At 34.3% G+C, this 22,215-nt stretch overlaps 1 protein-coding gene across 1 annotated transcript; it reads right to left on the reverse strand.

Moving 5' to 3' along the window:
- Nucleotides 1-5,681: 5,681 nt before the first annotated feature.
- Nucleotides 5,682-12,396, reverse strand: LOC105794486 (histidine kinase 3). The gene is made up of 11 exons (XM_012623671.2): nucleotides 10,974-12,396; nucleotides 10,266-10,547; nucleotides 9,798-9,967; nucleotides 9,366-9,578; nucleotides 8,903-9,089; nucleotides 8,766-8,817; nucleotides 8,405-8,634; nucleotides 8,174-8,272; nucleotides 6,930-8,041; nucleotides 6,363-6,728; nucleotides 5,682-6,165 (listed from the first exon to the last, which is right to left on the reverse strand). Exons 1-10 carry the CDS (start codon nucleotides 11,460-11,462, stop codon nucleotides 6,485-6,487), a joined length of 3,078 nt encoding a protein of 1,025 aa, XP_012479125.1. The 5' UTR covers nucleotides 11,463-12,396; the 3' UTR covers nucleotides 5,682-6,165; nucleotides 6,363-6,484.
- Nucleotides 12,397-22,215: the final 9,819 nt, after the last annotated feature.

Here is a 22,215-nt window from a genome sequence, read left to right on the forward strand (position 1 = left end):
CTCCAGAAGAGACCCAAGACATAACAAATAAGTAAAACTCCAGAAGAGATGTAGGTACCTAAAACTGAAAATTAAAATAATGGAAATAAGATATCTCGATAAGTTATGTCAATTTGAGAAAATGTAGAACCGAATAATAAAAGTGGTCGACAATGATTTTACATGCAATATTATTATTGAAATAATGAAATAAAAGGAGGATCTTGAATAAATCTATTGAGAAATATAGATATGGAATAAATTGATCAAAATAGAAAGACGTAACTCAAGTACAATTAAATTCGTGGAGTTTTTAGACCAGTCGTCCAAATATCTAAAGATATAAAGCTAGTGAAGGTGCAAATGAAGTAGTTTTGCAAAAGCGGAATAAAATGTGAAGTTTTTTGCTAAGACCTGACATTATTATGAAAAGATATAATATTCTTTTGTGGTAGATGCAATAACCTTTAGATATATTATTTTGACAATTTATAAAAGATTTAACTTATGTCTAATGGTTGTTGTTACAACTTTTATGGACTACTATATAGTAAAGTTTATATTAAAATCTTTGAAGGATTTAGGATGCTAAAAGCATATTGAAATTCTCGGAAATTGTTCATTTATATTAATTGAAATAATTTGAACATATGTGGTAAATAGTAGTTCAATGAGGATTATAAAATGATCCAAAATACCTATTTGTGTTTTTATAGAAGAATCATGATTAAAGTTTGCTATGATTATTGTTGAAACTCTGAAGAGATCAAAATATATTTCCCCTAAAAAATTTTCTCACTCATGAATTTCAAAAGAATGGTGATATAAATGTTTGGCAAATACATTCAAATAGTCATTTGAAAGACTAGTATTCAAGATTGAATATGTAGAATATGAGAAAGTATGTGATGTTTTCATGAGAGGGAGTAAATATGCGTTGCACTCTTTTTCCCTTAACCGAGGTTTTGTCCCATTGGGTTTTCTTGGTAAGGTTTTTAATGAGGCAGCATATTATGCGGATTAGAGATACATGTACTATTTTTTTCTTCACTAGGATTTTTTTTCCCCACAAGGTTTTTATCTTAGTAAGGTTTTAACGAGGCACATTATCTACCAATGGACATCCAAGGGGGAGGGTTATGAATATCTTATTAAGTGGATGTCCATCAATATCAAGATAAGTTTTGATGTACTTTAAATTCTAATAGTCATTAGAAGTAGATCTCTACTTCATTTATACTTCTTATGCCTACAAATAGAGACTTAGGAGAAGCTTTGTAAATATCCCCATTGAACAATAAAAATACGCTCTCTCTTTTGCTCTCTCATTTTCTTTGTTCATTACTCTCTGTCTTTTATTTTGTAACATGTTATCAGCACGATTCTCTTTTAATTGTTTTTCTCCATAAGTCACAAAAAATTTTCCCTTTCGCCAAGTCTTACCCCTTTCAAGCAACAAGCAATGCAATAGCCAGTCACTCAAATTTGCTACTCAAGCTATTGTTGATTGCCTTCTAGAGCTACTACTATTTCAATCTTCAATTGAGGCCTACGTATTATGGGTAATCATTATACAAAAAAATTTATATAATCTTTACGTGGTATGTTTTTCTCCTTTTTTTAATTAATTTTTGGTAAAATTATTTTATGAAAAATATTATTACTTTATGGTTTCTTTTAAACTAAGATTATTTTATTAAATTATAATATGTATGATATTTGGATGATTAAATTTTTTATGATTAAATTATTGTTATTAAGTATGCTTGAAATTATTGTATTATATCTTTTAAATTGAATTTATAAATATTTGATTAGAAGCTTCATAAGATTTTATAACATATATGTGGCATTGAAATTTGGTACAATATGTATCAAATAACTTTCAAGCATCGTACACAAAAATTTTGATTGTTTATTAAAAGATTTTTCTATTTGATTATAAATGTTATAACGAAAACAAATTTGTTTTACTACTTGCAATAGTTCTCGCGATAATAGCCAGGGTGATGACGATGATGTTAAAGTTTTTCAGGTATATTTTACTATGATTTATTTATTATATCATATTTATTATAATTAGAGACTAATCATGACACATGAATAGATAGATTTTGATTTGAAATCCACACATATTTGCAACGGTGTTTATGAAATAAAGAACCTATTAGGACGTTTATAAGTTCGTCCTAGTAAATCTATTGCATTCCTCGAAGTGAATGCAAGCATAGAAGAAAATAAAAATTAATATTATTTCAATATTTGGTAGTACAAAATTACTCAAAAGCTCCGGAAGAGCTAATATATTAGTATCTTGTGATGGTTAATCCATTGGTTTTGAAATATATTCATAATGGATTTCATATTGAGATTGTGAATGAGGAAAAATTATATTTCATATGAATCAAAAAGGATTGGGTTATTGATTTATATTTATTACTCTTGTTATAAATTGAATCGATTGTGACTATCTTTGTAATCTTCTTTTGTCATCATCCCTATTAAGGGATTGAAAGCAAAATATTTGATGTGAAAGATCTACTTATGAGCAATAAAATATGGTAAATCTATCTAAAGCTCGTTATGGTTGGATGCACCTAAAGTTGCAAGTTTTTTAAAATTGTGAGTATAACTCTTTAGTATTCAAAACAAGTTATCAATTAAAATTACATGGAAAAATATTACTTATGAGAACCTTGCAAGAGAGAACTTCTTCAACTTTCCATGATTCAAATGTGCTTCTACAGTAGCAATATCATGAAAAAAAATTTACTTATGATTGAACAAAAGTTTTTAACCACGAAACCTAACCATTCCCTGAAGAGAATGTAATAATATGTAATAAATTTAAAAGGCATAATCTTTGATGTGGATGTAGTAAATTGAACTATAATAATAGTCATGGGGGATCGTCGTAATAATTTTTCTCACCACCAGAAGTGGAAAAATGAAGAAAGCAAGAAAAGAACAAGAATTTCCAAGAAATTCCTAAGAAGAGAGACAATTTATTTATGAAGAGTCCTTGGTTGTATACATATTGTACACTTGGAAAATAAGATCCACTCTCAAAGTTTGCTATTAATAGTAATCAAATTTTATAATCATTTTTTGGACATTTGAAGATTTTGGCATATTCCCTGAAGTGAATATTACATACAATTAGTTGGAAATTATATTTATTTTGTTGACTTAGTGACATTATAAACTTCACATTGATTTAGACATTTTCAGTAGTAAATGTCACAATAATACTTATATGTGGATACAAAGTAAAAAATGACAGTAAAATTATCAATTTGTCACAATTTATATTGACATTATTAGTACAATTGAAATGCATGTTAAAGTAAATCAAAAGTTTACTTATACAAATGCATTTACTACTTGTCGTGACCAGTTAAACCATCTTAGATCATATAAGATGCGAAATTAATTGAGAATTCATATGCACATTCATTAAAGAACCAGAAGATTCTTTAATTTAAAGAATTTTCATTTGTTGCTTGTTCTCAATGAAAATTGCTTATTAGATACTCACTAGCTAAAGTTGAGCTTTAATGTCTTGCATTTCTGTAATAAATATAAGCTCATTCATCCACCATGTGAATGATTTTGATAGATGCATCTACAAAATAATCACATATGTTTTATTAATTTGCAATATGTCATTTGCAAGATTGCTTGTTTAAATAATTAATTTCAGGTTATGCAATTAAGACAAATCATCTTGTTAAAGTTGTTGAGCTTATATCTCAGCCTTTTATTGATTGAGTTTGAAAAACTTTTGTAAAAGTTTATTATTTATGTGCATAATGGTTTAGAGAAATTATTGTTTCAACGCCTCTGATGAATGTCTAAACCATTACTTATGAGAACTAAATTTCTTTTTTCAACATGAGATTATATTGATTTATGTGTTGTCTGCATCAAGCCAATAAGTTATAAATGCTCCCCCATTACAATTGGTTTTTAATCAAGAGTTAACTATTTCTCATCTTTGAATTTTTGTATGTGCGTATATGTACTATTTTTCTTTCATTAAGTTTTTATCCCACAAGGTTTTTCCTAATAAGGTTTTAATGAGACACATTATCTAGCAATGGACATCCAAGGAGAGTATTATGAATATCTTATTAAGTGGATGTCCATCAAGATCAAGATAAGTTTTAATGTACTTTAAATTCTAATAGTCATTAGAAGTAGATCTCTACTTTATTTATACTTCTTATGCCTATAAATAGAAACTTAGGAGAAATTTTGTAAATATCCTCATTGATCAATAAAAATACGCTATCTCTCTCTTTTGCTTCCCTATTTTTTGTTCTTTACCCTCTGTCTTTTATTTTTATAATAGTATTAGTTTTTTAAAAGATATTTTTATATATAATTGGAGATAAATATGAATATGGGATTAGAGTATTTTAAGACAATGAAAAGTTATATAATCTATAGCAATTTAACATCGTGGATAATTAGTTTTGAGCCGTTTTAAGAGATAAATATGGTATTAAGTTACACTTAACACTAATTAATATTACTGTTTCGGAAAAAAGATTAAGGCCAAAAAATTCATACTACTTTTCCCAAAATGAAATATATTATTTTGAGGGATAAATATGGTATTGAGTTATATTGACATAAATTATTTTTTAATTTAGGCAAAAAAATAGATATTAGAAAAGTATGATAATTTAAAGTTCAAATCATGATTTAATCTTAAATTTAAATCATTTTATGTAAATTTTGATACATTCGTATATGTCAATTAGGTTTCTATTATTTTTATGTTATATTGTGTTTTGTATAATTTATTACTGTAATTTAATTTAGAAAATAATTTGTTTTGTTCATGTCATATTTTAATTCATAACATATTTTCATATAATTTGCAATTAAATAAAAAATTAACTGTTTGTACTGTGTTCTCATTTTTTACAGTAAAGTAGTATAAATCTATATAATTCTTCGCATGTTAATAATTCAAGTTATGTTATTTTATGTGACAGAATGTTTTAATTTTTTATTTTATTTTATCAATTTTACATGATTTTGACAAATGAATTTTAAAATTCTTTAGTTAAAAATAAAATAATTAGTTGTAGAACATGTATCATACTTAAAAATCCGACTAAGTTTGCAATGCGTAGTGCGTGCATATTGTAGTTTTTATTATAAAAGTGGTATTAAGGGAGTGAGTAGATCAGTGGATTTGCGAAGAAGTTGGGGTGTTTTTGGAGGGACTTTCTCACGCCTGAAATCTGGGTGCTCCACGTTTGGTTTGGAGGTTGTTGGGATGCTCAGTGACTTACAGAGGATTTTGCTCATTGATCTATCATCAGCCGGATTAAACTTCTTGTTCATCGTCCTGTTGTGGACAACCGTAGAGAGGGAAAGGGGTTGCCGCACTTGTAGCTTCATGGCCAATTGGTGTTTATACTTTTAATGGGCCAGACTTGTTTCTGATGAAAGCGGCTATACCCCTGTTATGTTCCTTATTTGAAAAATAGAAAGGGTGATAGATAAATTCAAATGGATGCATTTTGTCACCTATTCTCTTCTACTTCCATGAATTCCTATTTTGCAATATCATAAAATATTCTATAATAAACTTTAGTATATTAATAATTTATAATGATTTGATTTTCAAGCATATTTTTGTGCTGCATTCATAATATTATTAAACTAAACATGTAGAAGAAAGCTTAACAAAAAGGAAAAGGAGTAATCAATCATTATGAATACAAGGTTAATTTACAAGGGTGCAATCTCCCCTTCAGTAGCTGAGAAGCAAGCAATCTTCAATTCTTTCAATTCAATTTGATCACTATGATACAATAAATAATGTTCAGAGAAAACAGCTTTAATTTTGCAGGAGTTTTTATTACTAACACAACGAGGATTGCTGCAATTTTCTATGAACACACTCCAGGAATTGGAATTGGATTTCTTCCCTCCATTTCCATTAGCAAACTGCTTTTTAACCCCAAGTCAATTAGTTCTTACTGCACAGATATCTCAATTTACCAACCCTGCTGAAAAGGACTTGGAATTGGAATGACCAACTTTACAAATCAAAACAAAAGGATCAACAGGCTTTGCCATCTTAATTGTAAAACTACAAGAAAACTCAATCCCTATATTCAAGCATGATTCTATGTACACTCTGCAACAAAAACAAATATTTCCCTGCAAAAACATCAACCATCACATACATGTCAACAGATTGGTAAAACAGATAAACATGACGTTTTTAGTTTTTGTAAAAGTTTGAAAAAGTAATTGAATGGTCAAGCATAGGTACATCAAGCAAAACCATGAGGAAAACCTTATGAGTGGAAATACTTGAGAATTCAGAGTTTTTGAGATGAGGGTAAGGAACTCACTGTTGGGAATAATCTGAATTTATTGAGGTATCGCAAAGAATGCCAAAGTACAGGCAGTCCCATTAGTGCCCATGCCAAGTCATGAGCAGATGTTCTTCCAACAGTTTCTGATCTAATAATGCCTAATGGAAAAATCGTGAAACTTCCCGGTATAACTGCTCAGCTTCGAATGGTTTTGACACATATCCATCCATTCCACACCGTAGGCATTCCTCGTGTGTAGCTTGGATAACATCTGCTGTCATAGCCAAAATGGGTACATGCCAGTTTGAAACATTGTTGTAATCATCCACTGAAATTTCTCCAAATTTAATATGATTATTGATATTCTGTTCCACATCCCGAATTATCCTCGTAGCTTCAAATCTGTAGGGAGAAGAAGAAAAAACTATTAGCAATTAAAGATAAGACATCACAGAAGGCATCTTCAATGCTCATTGCACTGCCTAGAGAAAATAACTTCGTGACGTATTTTGTTATCTTATTCTTAAGGTTTCAAAACTCAATTTCCAGATCAGAATTGCAAAACAAAGTTCTAGAATCATGACACGCTGTTGGATTACATACCCATCCATTTCTGGCATTTGGATATCCATGAAACAGGCATCAAAGTGGTGAGGTGGTGTCAGCAGTTCAATAGCCTTTATTCCTCTTGTTGCACTAACCACATCAGCTCCGTATTTTTTCAGTGCACCACCAGCAACTTTCAGGTTGACATTGTTGTCATCGATAATTAGAATTTTTCTCCCAAGAAGAAGATTCCGAAGAGACAAGCTAGGTAACTCTCCATTACAGGGATTCCCTTTGCTCCCAATGCCCATGGCTCGTTGTAGAGATGCTGCTAACATGCTAGCCCTCAAGGGCTTCGAGATGACGGTCAAGCCATAGGCACCAGGAGTAGTATTTCCTCTGGAAAAATTGATAGAATTAGACAAAAGGAATACCTTTGGAGGAGAACCGGGCCCTATTTTCTCCATGAAAAGACCTGAACTCTTTAGATCCCTATCCCAAACTTCTTGTTCAATGAGAACCATGTGGATTGCATTATTTGCCCTGCTTATGCTAGATAAACCTTGTTTCCAATCAGAAACTACTTCAACATGAATTCCCAGCCGTTGGATATGATATTTTGATACCTTGGCACGGACAGGTCTAGGATCCATAACTAATGCTCTCATCCCATGAAACTCCGAGGAAACAGTATTAGACTGGCAGTTGATTTGCTGGCTTTTGTACTCCTTTGAGCTAGAGCAGCCACTAGTGAAAACAGCAGTAAAAGTAAAAGTGGAACCAATCTTAGGAATGCTAACAAAACCAATTTCTCCTTTCATTAAACCAACCAAACACTTGCTTATGCTTAGTCCAATGCCCGTGCCACCATGTGTTCGGGAAATAGAAGGGCCCACTTGCATAAAAGGAGTGAAAACACGAGACTGTGCTTCTGGGGGGATTCCTACTCCTGTATCTTCAACCGATACAATAAGATTAATGCTGTCAGAGAAAGGATGCATGGATCCTTCTTGACTGAAAGTTCTAAATCCTTTCCAGCTCTGGCGTCTATCTGCAACAGGAAAACCACTCAAAGTGTTCTTTGATGAAGATTCTGTCTCAACTTCTATAGAATCAATCACCTCTTCCACAAGATGAACTGTAACAAGGATGTGCCCTTTCTCAGTGAACTGCGACGACAAGTAAATTATAAGTTTATTGATACCAAAGCATAGTCCAGATAAAACTACACTAAATTAAAAAAAAAAAAATCTCAAATCGCAACAAGTTTTATATGCATTAAAGGAGAACCAACCACATACTTTTATTGAGTTTCCCATAAGATTGGTGATGATTTGTCTAAATCTCCCAGGATCACCAATTAGCATATCAGGGACTCTATCAGAGATGTAAACAGCCAACTGCACTCATCAACAAATTGATTTCTCGTTAGACTCTTGGAAGAACACCATATGAAGGTTAAACTAGAAACATATGAGTGAGGAGAGGAGGTGGAGGGAATAGGATGAATCGGTAAGATACAAGCATCTCACCTCTACTCCTTTGTCCTGAGACTTCCCAGAAAATAGTGACAACACATCATCCAAGATGGCTCGTAGATCAAACTGCACTTCCTCGAGCTCTAGCTTACCAGATTCAATCTTAGCCTGATCCAAAACTTCATTTATGAGAGCAACCAGTGCCTTCCCACTAGCTTGTGCAGTTCTGACATAATCTAGTTGCGTAACATCTAAATCCGTGTCCATAAGCATATCCAACATTCCTGCAGAAAGAAGCATCTCATTGTCATGGCTACAAAAACTGTATTCTTTACTTTTAATTTAATTCTATAAAAAATAATCATAAAATGCTTGCAATAACTTCAGAGAAAAAACAGTAAGTTTTGAGACTCACCCAGAACACCATTCATTGGAGTTCTGATTTCATGGGAAACAGTAGCAAGAAACTGCAAAAAGGTCACAAAAAAATTAGGACCAAATGTCCATAACAGGTTAATAGGCTTAGAGTATAAACCAGATCATATCATATACCTGAGATTTGGCAACATCAGCTGCCTCAGCCTGTTTTTTGAGCTCCATCATCTTAAGGCAATCATCTTCCACCTTGGCAATTCGGTTAACAGTTGCATGGAATATATGCCCAACAAGTAATGCAATTACAAGGATGCCAATCGAAGTAGTTATTGCTAACCATGGCAATGGTGGCTTTTGTTTAAACCTGTATGAAGAACAAGCTTAGTCCATGTCTATTCAAGTTCTTTATCTTTGAAATGTTTTAAAGAACTTAGACCCTCTTAATGGCTTTATGGGTTATAGATATCGGTTGAAACTTAAATCATGGTCAACATGTCACTTGCAAAGGCCAATTTACTAAAATACTTTGTTTATAAGGAAATAGAAGAGGTTGGTCAAGAACCAACAATAGAGGTCCATATCGAAGAGAAGGTGAACTCCAGGGCCAAGATCAATAGACGATAAGAGATCTATGGATTACCTGCAGCGCATCTCATGCTTTCTGAAAGGATCTCCAAAATTAAGGTGGCTGACATGCTCCAACCCATCATTTGATGCATTAGAGCCATACATACTGATCGGGTAAGACTGATTAGTTGTGTCCAACACATTCACCAGGATTGTTTGTTTACTTGCAAGCTGGTGTAGCAGCTTCTCGACGAGTGACTCAATATCAAACACTCCACCAAGATACCTGGTTGTGCAATGACGGTATTAGGATAACTTATCTTTTAACTATCATGAAAGATATCATCTTATCAGCGCTGTTAAAGAGGAGCTTCACATCAAGGACCTCTGGTTGAAAAGAGATTGGCTTTTGTTTCAAAAGATGGGTTCACATTAATTTGCATAAAACAAGGAGACATTGATTAAATATTTGTGCCTACTTTTTTTGTTTTTACTGAAAACATACCCGTCAGTTGCTTGAATCCTCTCATTATGAGCTGCATTTGAGGGAAGATCCCTCTTGTATACTGCAAATGTCAAAATAACTCCAAGACGATTTGTTTTGAGTAATCTAAAAGGAGCTGTGAGCACCCCTTTTCCTGATTTTCTTGCCTGCAATACATTCTCACGATCCTCCTGTTGATATGCAAGAGACTAAAGATTCACAACTGAAGATTGTACTGAACAGACTCAATATTATTTCTTGAAAAAATCTCAAAGCTCTTAAAAGATTGAAAACACTTGGTATTCTTTCAAACTAGGAAGTTATAAAGTTAGTTGGTTTAATCTTGTTATGCTTAATAAAAGTAAGGTTTCTTTTCTATGTTATTTTCTTTAAATCAGAATAGCATAACTTCCAGTGAATTTCATCACCATGGACCATGGCTACTGAAGGAATCACTAGAACCTTTTAGAAAATAGTAAAGGAACTCACCTTTCCAGACAGCACATCAATAGAAACCACATGTGAAACGCTATCCTGGGCAAAGATAACAGGAGCATATTCTTCCTGAATTGGCGACGGTTCCAAGAAGTCGGGATGATAGTCATCCTTGTGAACTGGATTTTGTTCAAGGGTATCCATCCTCTTAATAGTCCAGCCCTGTTGCCTCTCAAATTGTTCCCTTTCAGAGTGGAGCACCCTTACAGCATATGCCACACCACTTGTGAGGGGCCTCTCAAAAGCAGTTCGTTCTGTGTACCTCGCAAAAGTCCTCTACAGGTTCTTAGAGTGAGTTTCCTTTGTTGAATAAAACACAAGTGATCATAATTCATAACTTAGAACACACATATATCTCTTTGGTCGTAATGTTAAATAACCACGCTTAACATACTGAAGGAGGAACATGTATCAAGTTGCCAAAATTCTTATTTGATCTAAAATTCAGGAGCAACCATTATGGTTGAAAATGTATAATAACAGGCAATCAATCACATCAAATGAGAAGCCAAGATTAACCTAGATCAATTTAATTGGCAATTAGATTGAATTTCATAGTAAATTTAAAAAATAAAAAATAAAAAAAGAGCAACAAGATTTCACAGTTTGATTTGAGCACAAGGCAAAGAAGACACTAAACAATTCGCAATCAAGCACAAAAAAAATGCTAAGAAAAAGTTGGAAGAAGAGGATATGGATTACCTGATCAATAGCAGAGGGGTATTTCCCATGGTGGAAAGTTGAGATCAAAATAGAGAGAGCCTGGATATGGTTCATGCTGACATTAAATTGATCCTGCAACATCCTAGCTCTCTCATCACACATGCTAGCGAGCATCTCCTTGCGCTTTTCGGTAGCTTGAGAGCTCATACAACAGAAGATCCAAATAGAAGCCAAGGTCCAACCAATTACCCATGAAAACAAGAGCTTTCTCGACCAAGACTTGCCAACTCTCTTGGAACCAATATACTGGTAGTACTGATGGTGGATCTTGAAGCTATACTTTGAGATTTCATCCCAACATTTGAACCACATCTTGCTACCACTATCACCAAGGAGACCAGCCTTGGGGTCCTTAAATTCACCATTAATGGACCAGTTCATTAAAATCATAGATGCTATCCAGCAACATAACATCCAAACCAGATGCCCCACCTTTAAACCAAACCCAAATACATGGAGCAAACTCATCCAAGAAACAGTGACCAATTACCAGCTAACTAAGCAAACAGTAACCCCCCCCCCTTAGCCTGAAAGTGGGTCTTACTTGCTTGTTAATTCCAGCTAGAAAAGAGAGAGACCCATTGTCAAATCTATAGAAAACTGTCTAGTAAAATCCAACATCACCAGAAAACCTCAAGAACCTTGGGATAAGAGAATAAAATATTTAAAAAAACAAACCCAGCAAACTCCAAATTGACTACAAGACAGAAGGTGTTGTAACCGTGCGGGAAAGAAAAAAAACAAAAGATGCCATCTTATCCAGCACTACACCCTCTAATAACTGAGAAATGCAAGATATAGGACCTTGAATTGAGGAAGACCATGGAAATTTTTCACAATTACCATAAAAGAAAAAGAGAAAGAGAGAGAATGAAAGAATCCCTCTAGATTCTGAGTTTCAATTTTCTAACCACCACCCAAATCCCAGAACAAGAAAAAGACTAGGCCAAAATGTCCAGAAAAACAAAAGGGTTCCAAAACTAGATATCAAATCAATAAAAACTTAGCTAACATAATCTTCCTCAAGCCAAAAGAATCTGACAGGAAATCCTTAAATTCCTAAAATCAAGCACCAAGACAGCAATTAAACATGTGGATTTTATTGTTTGACCCCCCAGACCCAAACTTCACCTGTAACAACACCCTGTTGAGATCTATCAACAGAATTTTCGAGCTGATTTTTAAAACAAAGTAATCTTATTATTTACTAAACATGACACTTTGCTGCTGTAGTTGAAGAGGGAAAAGAAGAACATAAGAAGTGTGGGATTAATGGACATCAACGATTGAAAGAATCTATGAAAGGAAGATGAGAAGAATATGGTTGTAGAAATGTCTGCTAGCATAGGCCATTATCTCTACTCATACCATTCACGACACCCCAACCCCTCCTAATTTAATAATACTACTACTATTTTACTCAAAAAAATAATATGAATTTAAATTCAATGCTTACAAATGTATTTAATTTAACATTTCATTTTCTACTACTATCACTGTTGCACTAATGCAATCTTATCTTATTCTTTCTTTTCCCCTTTTATTTAATTTATGAACTAATTCAATTAATAAGAGTTGGAACCTCTTCCAGCATAAAATGAGAAAACCATATTTTTATATTTAAGTATCAAAGGTGATTTATTTATAACGGTGTAAAATAAAAATAGTTTTACACAATTTTATAATTTTATATGATTAATATTATGTCAATCCAACCGTCATATCCATTCTTCGATCATGTATGTTAAGTTCAAAGATAAATTAAAATTTTTAACTATTTATTTTATGAAAAAATTCAAACAACTAAATATATATTAATATAGATAATATTTTATATCAATATGATAGAAATATTGGTTGATTCAAAAGTTTACTTGTATGACAAGAACTAATATATTGAAAAATTTAATGGTTAAATTGTTAAAATATCCGTAATAATAATTATGAAAATATATAAAACTACCCTATTTTATAAATTTAATAATAAATATATAAATCAATCTTGTAATACTCAATTTTAGCCGGGCTCACATATGGAAACATAGTTTTGAGGATATGCAATCTTATATATGATATGCAATCCTAGATATGATATGCAATCTTAGATATGATATGCAATCTTAGATATGATGTATAATCTTTGATATGATATGCAATCTTAGAAGATATGATTTTGTAATCTTAGAGATACCCTTTAATCTCAGCAGTTGATGTAATTGATGCATCTTGTTGGATTTGGGGAGGCTCAACTATAAATAGAGGCCTCTCCCTTCATTGTAAAAGTGGGGAGGAGAGAAAAAAGGAGGAAGAGGAATAAAAAAGAGAACGATTGGCAGTTTTTTAAAGGTGGCTTACTATTTTTTTCTTTCGATTATTTTTTTACTTATTTACGATTTTAAAAAGGGGGAGAAGGTGATACCACTGCGAATTTTATTTATTTATTTTATTTAGCCCCTCCGCCTTTTAATGTTTTTGTAATTAAGTTTTTTTTTAATTTACCATTTTATTTATTTTATTTCAATTGGGTCTAAGTTGAGCAGCGTCGTTTTAGAGGAGAAGGAAAATTTCCTTCCACCCCTCTATGTAATTCGCGTTCAAATTAATCCTTTACTTTTATTTATTTGAATTTACCCTGTTTTTTTACTTCCGACCCAATTTAGTCCTTTCTCATATTTTTCTTAAAATCAGATTTCTAATTTTTTTATGAAATTATTATTATTATATGTATATATATAAATATGTTTCTTTTGCATGTATTTACACCTTAAAAAAACTAATATTTTTCGTATATTTTAGACACATGTTTTATTAATTTTGATATTATCTTAATTATTTTAAACTTATATATTTTCATGGATGTATGTATTTTTTATTTATTTCAGTTATTTGTCTATTAATTTATGTTTACATATATTTTTATTATCTTGTCTATTTATTTGATATTTTGCGAGCCATTATTTTACTTATTTGTTCATATATTTGTATTATTTCTATGCTATCGTAGTATTTATTATTGCATTATATATTTAATGTAGCATAACATTACATTTTTACTCGATTTTTAAAATCAAACTTTTTCAAAATGGATATTCTTTTAATTAAAATAAAACTCATTATTGGGAATTCAACACGTTGTGTCCTAACGTATTGGATGTGACGCATTGATTTCTCGAAATGAAGATTTTTTTAAAAAATCATGAAGGAAATATTCCGAGTTTGAGATTCTAAAGGAATTGTGCCCTAACGTATTGGGTGTGATTTCTTAAATCTTGGATAAGTGGATGTTCTTTTAAAGTAAAGGAAATATTCTGAGTTTGGGATTCTAAAGGGATCGTGCCCTAACGTATTGGGTGTGATTTCTTAAATCTTGGATGAGTGGATGTTCTTTTAAAGTTTTATTGTATAAGTATTCTGACCTAATTCATTTTGGGGGAAATTAGAATGTTGTGCCCTAACATATTGGGTGTGGCATTTTTGCTTCTCTAAATTGAAAAGGGTCTTAATATGCAACGTTTAAGTTTTTAAAGATTATATTTTAAAATTTTCGACCTTAAGACATTAATTAATTAACTAGGTACCAATTTTTGGGCGTAATGAGGGTGCTAATCCTTCCTCATGCGTAATCGACTCCGGACCGTTCTTCTAAAATTAAGTAGACCAAAGTCGTTTTAGGTGACCCAATCACACCTTAATAAAAGATTGGTGGCGACTCCCAATTTTCATTTTTTAAAGTCGACAACCTTAAAATTTTTTATTTTTCAAAAATGGTTTCGACAGCTTGGCGACTCCACTGGGACTTTTTTTTAAAAAAAGAAGAGAGTCGAGCCATAAAGTTAATTAATTTTTTTGTCTTATGGTCGAGAAATATTTTAAAAAAAAACTCATAACATCCTTTTGCATTCATTATCTTCTTGTTTAAATATTGTTTGCATTACGCATTTCATGAGTTGAACAAATTCACCATTTTAAGTGGGAGTGAGAAACTATGCCTTCGTGAGGTTTTTACCTCCGTGTAGGGTAGTGGATTACTTTCGGGATACATCCGTACCTATGTCTTCGTGAGATTTTTCATCTCCGTGCAGCCATAGGGAAATGTATTCCCCTGAACTAAACTCGGTCCATATGAGCCTATAATGGGTGAGGACTGAGGAATCTGCTGGTTCGGGTACCTTTACTCTAGAAGCCAAACTTCATATAATGAACATTAGGAATCCACCTTAGGTAGAATCATACTAAACCCTAGTAGATATCCAATTAGAGATTTTTATTATTTCTTGATTATATCTTGTTTCTATGTTATACTGACTTTTGGTGTTTTATTTGCATGACATGACATTTCATTTCATCATAAAAGGCGTCAATTCAAATTCAGTTGCTAGATAGAAGGCTTATCATGGAAAGCGGGTTTCTTAATAAAGTGGAGGACAATACAGCTGTTCGAACTTGGTCTGAAACAACGCAGCAAGAAAAGGGTGATAGTTTGGCTGATGGGCATGTATCGGAGTTATGGGACTTTACGCATATCAGTGCAACTCAAAACAATTTGCAAGAATTGAAGGAAATCTGGAGTCAGTGGAGTGATGAGGTTAAACAACTCTTTTGTGATAATTATGGGGATCTGCCTTATTTGCTTGATGTAAAGGTAAACAAGCATTTGTTTCAAGCCCTCGCCCAAATCTTGCTTACAGCTGCTTTACATTCGGGAAGGTCGATTTAATGCCTACGATAGAGGAGTATATGGCTTTACTACGTTGTTCAAAGTTTCAAGTGTATAGAGTTTACTCGAGAGCGGTAAATGTACCAACCTTGTCAAAGAAGCTGATAGGTATAATAGGGATGAGTGAGCAGTGGGTCGCTGCACGAGTTAAGCAAAAGGGGGACAGCAAGTGCATTCCTTGGAAGAGCTAGAAACGGTGCTGCAAAATTGTGATATCCAGATCAAGCACTTGAAAGCAAGCGAAAGTAGTAATAATGAACAGCTCCACCACTTTCAGAGTCAAGTTAGGAGCAGAGATCATCTTATGAAGGAAGCTGTGGTCCAGATTCGAGAAGTAGCTGATTACGTACAGATTTTAGCAGTACAGGCTGACATGCTGAGTATGAAGTATGAATTAGAATCGGATCGGGGGCAAGAATTAACTTTGTTACTTAGAAAAATTAGGGTTCTGGGTACTAGGGCAAAGTCGTATTTGTAATTCATTTTATGTAAAGGAATTTAATTTCTAGTAAAGTTTTCTTATATGGAATTGAATTCAAATTGACGCCTTTTCTACATTCATTTCATGCATTGTATTGTTTCATATGCATTAATAAATACATTAAGGGATTCTAATTAATCTAAATCACTCCTCAGCTAATCTGGAAACCAACTAGCCTACCAAGCACCACTACGGTACTCGATCGAAAACTAATGATATGGATCAAAGGATAGAAAGACTAGAACAATCCCAAAAGGAAATGCAGGAGCAGCTTCAAAAGTAAATGAATGAACAACAAAAAAATGATAGACAAAATGATGGAATCTCAGGGGAGTATGATGGCTCAGTTAACTCAATGGTTCAACAAAGGAACTGGTAAAGGAAAAGGCTCCGTGCTCAATATTGAAGAATGAGATAATGAGAGACCTGTCTATCCTCCAGACTTTACACCCCAACAAGTTGAGATGTACCCGCGTAGGTCCTCTGTTACCATTAATCCTCCGGGTGACGCTGCAACGCAAATGAACTTCCAGATGGGATCAGGCTCTAACCCCGGTGCTAATTTTGTTAATCCTGCTATTCCTGATTTTGATAAGATGGCTGGAAAGGAAAAAATGAATGATGAATTATCAAAACAGCTCGAGGAAAAGTATAAATGGCTGGAGGAAAAACTTAAAGCGATAGAAGGTACTGAGAGCTACCATAGAATTGATGCTAGAGAATTGAGCTTGGTTCCAGGTCTGGTACTTCCTCACAAGTTCAAAATGCCAGAGTTCGAGAAGTACAACGGGACTAGTAGCCCCGAAGCTCATATTACCATGTTCTGCAGACGAATGACCGGTTATGTCAATAATGACCAACTCTTGATTCATTGCTTCCAGGATAGCCTCGCGGGGGCAGCATCCAAGTGGTACAATCGATTGAGCCGTACCCAGATTAATTCATGGATAGATATGGCACAGGCATTTATAAGGCAGTACAGCCATGTGACTGACATGGTACCTGATAGGATCACTCTGCAGAATATGGAAAAGAAACCAGGTGAAAGCTTTAGGCAATACGCGTAGAGATGGAGGGAGATTGCCGTACAAGTTCACCCGTCTCTTCTAGAAAGAGAGATGACGATGCTTTTCGTCAACACATTGAAGGCACCATTTATTACACATGTTAGGAAGTGATACTAAAAGCTTTTCTGACATAGTTATGAATGGTGAAATGATTGAAAGCGCCATAAGGAGCGGAAAGATTGATGCTGGAGGAAATAACAGAAGACAAGCCTCAAAAGAAAAGGAAAATGAGGTGAACAGTGTGAATACGTACAGCAAATCGATTGCTAATCAACAGGGTTCATCAAGACAAGAATTAGGTGTGAAGCCAGGTACTGAAAAACTCCACTTCACGCAAATTCCAATGTCATACAAGGAGCTGTATCAAAGCTTATTCGATGCGCATGTTGTTTCTCCTTTACATGTGAAGCCTCCACAGCCCCCTATCCCAAATGGTATGATGCAAGTGCACAATGTGATTATCATGCAGGAATTACGGGGCATTCTATAGAAAATTGCATTACCTTCAAAAAGCTAGTTGAAAAATTCATCAACATGGGTATTGTCAAAATAGATGGCTCATCTAGTACCCAGTCATGATTGAATGCAGTATATGAATGGGTGTCGAGAAGTGTTCACGATGAAACAACTGAAGAAGAGACCTTGTAAGATTTTCGCCCTTATAGACTTGTGAGTATTTTAAATAATTAGACTGCAAAAGAAACCCCTGTAGTATTTAGAGATTACTCAGAGTAATGTTCAAAACACACTTGTTGCCTTCAGCCTAGAGGCAATAAGAATTCCTTTATGAAATAGGCTCATGTCTGAACGTCGTTATTCTAATAAAATACATCTTTGCATTCATTTTTTTAGAGCCAATATTCTTTCATTCTTTTCGAATAATTATACTTTCATTCTTTCGAATATTCTTCCATATTATTCTATTCATTCATAATTGTACAAATGATTATTCATACATTCTTTTATATATTCTTTGGTACCTACTATGGGTCCCCAGATATCAACGACATGAGTGATCTTGTCGGGCTCGAAGTTTCTTTTGAGTGAGATCTGTGTTTAGAGGGATCTCATGACTTTAAAGATGACATAGATTGTAGCCTATTTTCGGACTTGTTGAGGATGGTAGAACAGAATGAAATCTTACTTCATGAGGGACAATGGAGATTGTGACCTTAAGATAGCGTGCATAACCAAGAAATGAAGCATGACCTTGTTGAGTTACTTCAAAGAGTTCAAAGATGTCTTCATATGGTCATATCAGGATATGCTTGAGTAAGCACCGATATTGTAATCGGAACAACAATACGATATCAAGAATTTACAGTATGTTCAAGATTAACATCATGAACGATGCATTTAGAATTCTTTGTCGGGGCAATGCCTTCTCCTTTGGCTCATCATGGTTTAGCCTGTCGAAGTCAAGTTGCCATTTCTCCGTTGTTGGATTTCATCCTAATTGAAGAGGAAGATCCAAAGTTTTCGTCATAGTTAAATTTTGCCCCAAAAGGCTCTATGAAAGAAATTTGATCACAAAGAAGATCTTACATTGGTTCTGATCGAAAGGGATAACGAGGACTTGTCTAATCCTATAAGCTCAGATTCAAAAAAAAACAAAACAAAAAAAAATAAAAAAATAAAAAATAAAAGTGAAAGAAAAAAGAAAAGAAAATGGAGAAGCCAAAGTGAAAACCCGCAAAGGGCACTTTGAGACCAAAGGGGATTTGAGTTGAAAACCCGAAAAGGGTGGCTCAAATATTGATCACAATAGGGCACGAGGTGATTAGAGCAACTCAAAGTTTAACCAGATTGGGGCATGTGGTGATCTTGTTATACCTGAATTATCAGGAAAAGGTAGGCAACATCTTGGGGCATTGGCAGAGTACTGTGGATCTCCTAAACACATGTCAAACTCAAAAGGATCTTTAAAAAGTTTGTACAGAGAAGTTCAAGCTGCGATATCTGGGGCACCCAATATTTATACTGAATTTGTTATTCTTGGAATACTTCATTCTTTTCCAAGATACACATTCCCAATCAATTTCTTTTCTATCTTTGTTTATTATTTTTGATAATCTATTCCTTTCGAGCTATGCTCAGAACCAATTGTATTTTCATCCATTGTTATACCCTTTTTGCAAGCATGTTGCATTAGAATAATGATTAATGGACTAATAAAACATTCACGAAGGAAGTTTTGCAGATTACTCTAGAAGTTTCTAAATAATACAGGAGCCTGAAATAGGACTATTGTTTAGAACGCACCAAGTTTAAAGGTTGGAAATCTGAGAAGGAAGAGTCTAAATGAAGACTATCTCTTTGAATTTTGTTGTCAAAAACATTGATCAAATAAAATGACAGGATGTCAGATGGGTGACAAAGTTTAAATCACCAAACAATAAGAAGGGGTTTCTTTGGAGAAGAGAATCCTTCATTTGTGCGTGATCATTTGATATGACACCCTAGGAATGGTGTAGGAAACCAAAGAGTTTCGTATTCTGTATCTTCGAATTGTGATAGCGGAGGATTGAGAAAAGGCGGATATTTTTACCCTTGGGTCATAGTAGAAGAAAGAGGGTACAAATTTTGCATCCCAATGGATTAAACTTGGAGGTTCACGGTGGGGGCGACTGGCTAAATGTTTCTTCAAAAAGCGGTGAAGCAAGAAGGCGTTGTAGCACGTCAGTCACAAAGCCTTAATAAACTTCGAGTAATGACAACCTAAGAGGGATCATTCTCAGAAAAATAAATTTTACATTCATACAAAATTCACACATGTCTAGTTAGGAGCATTTGATGCATTTTGATCATGCCATCCTAATCATTAGGCATAGTTAGGTTCATTATACGGTCATGTTCCACGAGAGAACGATCGGTGAAAGAGCGAGATCTTGCCTTCCTGCATTGACAATGGAGCAGATCGAAAACGGTGAATCTTATCTTTCCAAGATAGTGGGAAGCAGATTTAAGCCACCAACCCTTGTCTCCCTGAGCAACAATGGAGAAGGTTGAAGATTGTAGATCTTATCTCCCTAAGCAGTAGTGGAGCAGATCGAAGACGGCAAATCTTATCTTTCCAAGATAGTGGGAAGTAGATTTAAGCCACCAAGCCTTGTCTCCCCGAGCGGATGGAGAAGGTTGAAGATTGTAGATCTTATCTCCTAAGCGAGAGTGGAGCGATCGAAAGCGGCGAATCTTATCTTTCCAAGATAGTGGGAAGCAGATTTAAGCCACCAAGCCTTGTCTCCCTGAGCAGCAATGGAGAAGGTTGAAGATTGTAGATCTTATCTCCCTAAGCAGTAGTGGAGCAGATCGAAGACGGCGAATCTTATCTTTCCAAGATAGTGGGAAGCAGATTTAAGCCACCAAGCCTTGTCTCCCTCAGCAGCAGCGGAGAAGGTTGAAGATTGTAGATCTTATCTCCCTAAGCAGTAGTGGAGCAGATCGAAGATGGCAGATTTTACCTCCCTATGGTTATAGTGGAGTACATTGAAGCCAGTAATTCTACTTCTCTGAACAACAGTGGAATAGGTTGAAGATTTCAGATCTTATCTCCCTAAGCAGTAGTGGAGTAGATCGAAGATGGCAGATTTTACCTCCCTGTGGTTATAGTGGAGTACATTGAAGCCAGTAATTCTACTTCCCTGGACAACAGTTGAATAGATTGAAGATTTGGATCTTATCTCCTAGCGATGAGTGGAGCGGATCGAAGATGGCGGATTTTACTTCCCTGTGGTTATAGTGGAGTACATTGAAGCCAGTAATTCTACTTCCCTGGATAACAGTGGAATAGATTGGAGATTTCAAATCTTATCTCCCTAAGCAGTAGTGGAGTAGATCGAAGATGGCGGATTTTACCTCTCTGTAGGTACAATGGAGTAAATTGATGCCAGTAATTCTACTTCCCTAGGAAACAGTGGAATAGATTGAAGATTTCAGGTCTTATCTCCTAAAGCAGTAGCGGAGTAGATCGAAGATGGTGGATTTTACCTCCCTGTGGTTACAGTGGAGTACATTGAAGCCAGTAGTCTTATCTCCCTGAAGTTGCAGTGGAGCAAACTAAGTAAGCAAGTCTTATCCTCCTGAAGTTGCAGTGGGGCAGACTGAAGATGGCAAGTCTTATCTCCCTGAAGTTGCAGTGGAGCAGATTAAAGCCGATAATCCTATCTCCCTGAAGTTGCAGTGGAGCGGATTAAAACCTATGATCTTATCTCTCTGAAGTTGCAGAGAGCAGATTGCATCTAGTCTTATCTCCCTAAAGTTGCAGTGAAGCAGACTAAACAAGTAAGTCTTATCCTCCTGAAGTTGCAGTGAGGCAGACTGAAGATGGCACTAATTCTATACTTACAAGATGTACCAAGGTTCAAGATTTACGGGCAAAATTGGGCATTTTAAAGTCTTTGCTCGTTCTCATTACCGACAACGAGCAAAGAGGGGCAGCTGTAATACCCAATTTTAGCCCGAGCTCACATATGGAAACATAGTTTTTGAGGATATGCAATCTTATATATGATATGCAATCCTAGATATGATATGCAATCTTAGATATGATATGCAATCTTAGATATGATGTATAATCTTTGAGATGATATGCAATCTTAGAAGATATGATTTTGTAATCTTAGAGATACCCTTTAATCTCAGCCGTTGATGTAATTGATCTGTACCGTTGGATTTGGGGAGGCTCAACTATAAATAGAGGCCTCTCCCTTCATTGTAAAAGTGGGGAGGGGAGAAAAAAGGAGGAAGAGGAATAAAAAAGAGAACGATTGGCAGTTTTTTAAAGGTGGCTTACTATTTTTTTCTTTCGATTATTATTTTTTACTTATTTACGATTTTAAAAAGGGGGAGAAGGTGATACCACTGCGAATTTTATTTATTTATTTTATTTAGCCCCTCCGCCTTTTAATGTTTTTGTAATTAAGTTTTTTTAATTTACCCTTTTATTTATTTTTATTT

Source organism: Gossypium raimondii, chromosome 3 (genome assembly GCF_025698545.1).
Source record: "Gossypium raimondii isolate GPD5lz chromosome 3, ASM2569854v1, whole genome shotgun sequence".
Classification (NCBI taxonomy): Eukaryota; Viridiplantae; Streptophyta; class Magnoliopsida; order Malvales; family Malvaceae; genus Gossypium; species Gossypium raimondii.